A 6,000-nucleotide genomic window follows, 5' to 3' on the forward strand; every position below is an offset into this window, starting at 1 on the left:
TAGAACTGAGAACTTTGGTTGATTTTTCTCCCACAGTCCAAAGATGTGCAGGTCAGGTGAATTGGCCATGCTAAATTGCCTGTAGTGTTAGGTGAAGGGGTAAATGTAGGGGAATGAGTGGGTTGCGCTTCGGCGGGTCGGTGTGGACTTGTTGGGCCGAAGGGCCTGTTTCCAGACTGTAATGTAATCTAATCATTGAACTGTTCTGACACCTCTGAACCCACAGAGTGGAACATCACCCTCAGACCCAAGCAACTGCCAAACAGAAACAAATATATTCAGCTGGAGAGACTCAGCAGGTCAGGCAGTGTCTGGGAAGACAGCAATTGTGTTATCATTTCAAGTCCAATGACTCTCATGAAAACTGATTGTTCAGGAATGTCTTACAGGAAGAGGCAGAGAGAGAGAGAGGTGGAGAGGCTTAGGCAGTCCCAGACCACAGTCATGTGCACATGTGCAGGTTGGCACTCCCAGTGCAGTCCTAGAGGGGGCTGCGCTGTCAGAAATGCCACTGCCTAATGCTTGGGGCACACACAGCTGAAGGTATATTCACTAATGGTGCAGCAATTAAAGACTGGGATGTTGAAGAGGTTAAAGTTGGAGTGTGGAGATCGCAGGCTGGAGGAGGTTATGGTGATTGGGGTGAGACCACGGAGTGATGCCACTTTGAGAATTCAAAATGGATGACCAGAGTAGCCCATGTCAGTAAAGGGGGCGATGGTAGAATGTGTCTTTGTGCAAAGGATGCCAAGTTATTCCAGGAGTTTCTGACATATAGAAGGTCACCCAGGAGAATACTGGAATGATCAACCCTGGGGTCAATAACCCTGGGATCGAGTAAAATGCTGAGATTGTGAAGAGTCAGTGGTCAGGAGAAGTCAGCATGTAGCAGCCAAGGTTATGGCAGGGACTGAAGTTAATGACAATAGTTTCATCGTTAATGGCCCAATATCTTGTGGAGGAACATCTGAGACTGAATGTTGACCATGCAGGGATCGAGATGGTACAGGCACAGAGAGGGCTGGGGGATTAGTTAAAAACCCTTAACAGGGAGTGGTTTTGTCATTACCCATCATTCCAGGGAGACAATGGGATAATTGCAATGTCTGAAGACAGGTCAAAGGACTCAAACCATTAACTCTGTTTTTCTCTTTCTACAGATGCTGCCAGACCGGCCGACTTTCTCTCGCATTCTCTGGGCTTATGGTAATGACACTGGCCAGTAATCCAGAATTTCAGGCTAATGTGATAGGGATATGAGACTGTATTCCACTGGGGCAGATGGCAAAATCTGAATTCAATGAAAATCTGGAATTAAAAAGAAACTAGTCTAATGGTAACCCCATAATCCCCACCAAGTGTGATTAAACAAAACTCATCTTGTTCGTTAATGTCCATTAGGAAGGAAATCTGTCATCTTTACCTCATCAGGGATTACATGTGACTCCTGACACACGTTGACTCTTAGTTGTCCTTTGAAATAGTTCGAGGGGTAGTTAGGGATATACCATAAAAGGTGATACCCACTCTCCACGAATGAAATTTTTAAGAAGCATCACCAACAGAGCATTTCTTATCTGTCATTGTACAACGGCCCTTGCATCCCTCCCCTGTCACACTGTACTCAGGCCATAAGATAAAGGAACAAAATTAGGCCATTCAGCCCATCGGTTCTGCTCTGCCATTGCTGACATGTTTCTCAACCCCATTCTCCTTCCTTCCTGTAACCTTTGATCCTCTTACCAATTAAGAGCCTATCTATCTCTGTCTTAAATACACTCAATGACTTGGCCTCCACAACCCTTTGAGGCAATGAGTCGCACAGAGACACCACCCTCTAACTGAAGAAATTCCTCCTCGTCTCAGCTCAAAAGGGTCTTCCCTTCACTCTGAGACTGTGCCCTCGGGTCCTAGTCTCTCCGACTGGAAACATCTTCTCCACATCCACTCTATCCAGGCCTCTCAGTATTCTGGAAGTTTCAACCAGATCCCCCCTCCTTCATCCTTCTAAACTCCATTGAGCACAGACCCACAGTCCTTAATCATTCCTAACATGACACACCCTTCATCCCCAGGATCATTCTTCTGAGCCTCCTCAGGACCCCCACCAGCATCCTTTCTTAGATACGGGATCCAAAACTGCTCATAATATTCCAAATGTGGTCTGACCAGAGTCTTATTTGGCCTCAGCAGTACATCCCTGCTCTTGTATGCTAACTCTCTTGAAATAAGTGCTAATATTGCACTCACCTTCCTGAATGCCAACTGAACCTGCCTGTTAACCTTAAGAGAGGCCTGAACCAGGACTCTCAAGTGCCTTTGTGCTTCAGATTTCCCGTTTAGAAAATAGTCTACACTTCTACACTTCATACCAAAGTGCATCACCTCACACTCCACACCCTCTGCCTTCTGCCAGTCAGCTAATCCTCTGTCCATGCCTGTACCTTGCCCCTAACACCATGGGCTGTTATCTTATTTAGCAGCCTCCTGTACAGCACCTTGTCAAAAGCCTTCTGCAAATCCAAATAGATCACACCCACTCACTCTCCTTTGTCTAATTTGCTCAATAACTCCTCAAAGAATTCTAACAGGTTTCTCAGGCAGGACCTCCCCTTGATGAAGCCGTGCTGACTCTGCCCTACTTTACCATGAACTTCCAAGTACTCCACAATCACATCCTTAATGACGGACTCTCAAATCTTACCAACGACTGAGGTCGGGCTAACTGGACTATAGCTTCCTGTCTTCTGCCTCCCTCCATTCTTAAACAGGGAGGGGTTACATTAACCATTGTCCAATTCTCTGGGACCCTCCCTGATTCTAGTGAGTCCTGAAAGATCACCATCAACGCCTCCACAATCTCCTCCGCTATCTCCTTCAGAACCCTGGGCATAGGCCATCCAGTCTGAGTGATTTATCCACCACAGACATTTCAGCTTCCTTAGTGATGGCCATGACAGACCCTCTGCTCCCTCATCCCCGACTCTTGTGAAGTTCTCGCACACTGATATTGTCTTTCAATGTGAAAATTGATTCCTCCACCATTGCTTTGCTCACCATTATTACTTCTCCAGCCTCATTTTCCAGCCGTCCAATACCCATTCTTGCCTCTCTCTCTTACTATTTAGAGTTCTAAAAGAACTCTTGCAATTTTAGTCACAGTCATAGAGTCATACAGTACAGAAACAGACCCTTCAGTTCAATGAGAGCACAGTCCCAAACCAAACTAGTCTCATCAACCTGCGCTTGGTCCATATCCCTCCAAACATTCCTTATTCATGTACTTATCCAAATGTCTTTTAAATGTTGTAACTGTACCCACTTCCTCAGGAAGTTTATTCCACACTTGAACCACCCTCTGTGTAAAAAAAATTGCCCTTCATATCTTTCTCCTCACACCTCAAAAATATGCTCCCTAATCCAAAATCTCCCATCTGAGGGAAAAGATATCTACCATTCACCTCATATATATCCCTCATGATTTTATAAACCTCTGTAAGGTCACCCCTCAATCTCCTACCCTGAAACAGTAACAAAGCAGTAATGCACTCATTTTGAATGCCACATCAGAGAAATGAAGGTCAATAATAAGGCAGAATTAAGTTCTAAAATGGTATTGACTAGAAAAAACATGTTTTTGACTTTTCAAATCGAAAACATTTCACTCGATTGAAGGATAATGGTACAAGTGATACAGTTTCACAATAAGGATTCAATTTACCTGAGATTGTCATTTATTTATTCCCCCTTGTCCATTCTCAATCTTAAGGAAAATTAATCCCAACAGCATCTTTAATGCATAATATGTTAATAATTTTGCCCTATATTTTCTATTGTGAAGATTTCCATTCTATTAATTCTGTTCAAACATTACTAACTAGCTTACCCTCATTTTAAAATTTTCTCCTCCATTATTGCTTGTTTAATTACGCTCTCCTGGTGGTTAAAGGCTTCCCAATCCTCTGGCTTCCCACTAATCCTCATTACATTGTATACTGTTTATGACAGAGGTCTAGGATGAGGCATGCACACAGGCCTCCCGGCCCAGGGCAAGTTACTACTGTACCACGAGGCTGTCACTCAAGATTTTATCCTGCCTGATGTAATCCAATCGAGAACAAATGCTTGTGTCAAATCTGCCGGAAATCTCGTAAACCCACAGTCACCTATAAACAACATTTCACATTTCATTGGCTTCACAGGTGTCAGTGCAACTGATCATCTCTCCTTGAATCAGCCGGTTTTAAAGAATTTAAATGGAATTTCTGCAAAAGCCGGATAATTGAGGACCTGGGATCAATGGATCAGATAATGAACCAGCCTGTCACATGGGTGCTACGTGAGAGATGTGAAATGCAGTGGGATTATAAATCTTCAAAATGTGACACTATGTGGGCTCTGAGTCCTATGGTCACTAGCACCTGACGAAGGAGCAGTGCTCGGAAAGCTTGTGATCTCAAATAAACCTGTTGGACTATAACCTGGTGTTGTGTGATTATTGACCTTGTCCAACCCACTTCAACACCGGCACTTCCACATCATTCCCATGGTGTTGACGCAGCAGTAGGATCAGAAGTCAGCTGACAGTGATCTGTTCACAGTCTTGTTCCAGCACACAGCACTGTGGATATTTAATATTAGGGTGCCTCCATTGGGGTTTCTGCATTGCTGTCGCAGGAGATTTCCAATTCTAGTCTCGCCTCAGAATCATGGGCATGTGTGCAGGTTGGCACTCCCAGCACAGTGCTCCACTATCGGAGATGCCACCACTCAGATGCCATACCGTGCTCTCACCTACCCATTGTCCCATAGCCATGAGTCTGAACCAGAGCTGATCTCCTCGGTATCCTGGTCAATCGGCATCTCTCAATTCACAGCAGATGACCGCAGCAGCATCACACTGCTCTCTGTGGGAGCTTGCTGTCTGCAAGGTTGTTTCTATATCTCAGAAAAATATTTTGCACACTGAGGAGGTGACAGGTGCTACAGAAGTGCTGCTGCTGCTTCTGCACTTTTCTCAGGATCGGCGTGAGAGAGGATCCAACTGCGGAAAGGGAGGAGGAAGAGATAAAAGAGAAACTGTTCGTGGTACCTACCCTCGTGGTGTTCCTCTGAGTTTCTGCTGCTCTAGGATATTGTCAGAATGCCCGGAAATCCAGCTCGCTGATGGGACTTTGTCCAAGGTGAACGGAATGGGAACGGGAATGGGAGTGATCCACTTCACTGGGTGCTGCTCAGGGAGCAGAGCAGTCAGGGTTAACCCTGAGGGATAGTGTGGCTGCAAACTGTTCAAAATGTAACAATCTTCAACAGCCTACAATCCCCTCAGGACTATGGGCCTCAGATTATTAATGCTTTCAGCCCTCACCACACCGTCCTGAAGATGGTAACAGTGGAGAATGGCTCATCACCCACATCTTTCTGGAAGGTGCCTTTGCAAAGGTCTGGAAAGATGTTTGTGTGTGGTCACTCTATGGCCATCCCCAGTAGCTCCATGACATAGGATTCTGTACCCAACAGGCTGTTACCAGAAACACACACTGAACAAAGCATCAACTGATTCCCAATGACCATCAGTGCACTGAAAGACAATCTATGATCTACCCGATACTCCCTGGTACACTCTGCCTGGTACACTCGATGATCTGCCCGGTACACTCTGCCCGGTACACTCTATGAACTGCCTGGTACACACTGCCCGGTACACTCTATGAACTGCCCGGTACACTGTGCACGGTACACTCTATGATCTGCCCGGTACACACTGCCCGGTACACACTGTCCGGTACACTCTATGATCTGCCCGGTACAATCTATGATCTACCCGGTACACACTGCCCGGTACAATCTATGATCTGCCTGGTACACTCTGCCTGGTATACTCTGCCCGGTACACTCTATGAACTGACCGGTACACACTGCCCGGTACACACTGCCCGGTACACTCTATGATCTCCCCGACACACACTGCCCGTTACACACTGCCTGGTACACACTATT

At 45.8% G+C, this 6,000-nt stretch overlaps 1 protein-coding gene across 2 annotated transcripts in view; it reads right to left on the reverse strand.

The window, feature by feature from the left end:
• The window catches only part of adgrd1 (adhesion G protein-coupled receptor D1), a 243,831-nt gene that overhangs the window by 37,171 nt on the left and 200,660 nt on the right, over positions 1-6,000 (reverse strand). Inside the window, exon 21 of one of the 2 annotated variants that reach the window (XM_043715336.1) lies at positions 2,459-2,487. The exons of the other annotated variant lie outside the window; for it this stretch is intronic. Within the exon in view, the coding sequence (XP_043571271.1) occupies positions 2,459-2,487 (29 nt within the window). The remainder of the gene's footprint in view (positions 1-2,458; positions 2,488-6,000) is intronic. 2 annotated transcript variants of the gene reach the window in all.

The sequence above is a fragment of the Chiloscyllium plagiosum genome, chromosome 25, assembly GCF_004010195.1.
Source record: "Chiloscyllium plagiosum isolate BGI_BamShark_2017 chromosome 25, ASM401019v2, whole genome shotgun sequence".
Taxonomy (NCBI): domain Eukaryota; kingdom Metazoa; phylum Chordata; class Chondrichthyes; order Orectolobiformes; family Hemiscylliidae; genus Chiloscyllium; species Chiloscyllium plagiosum.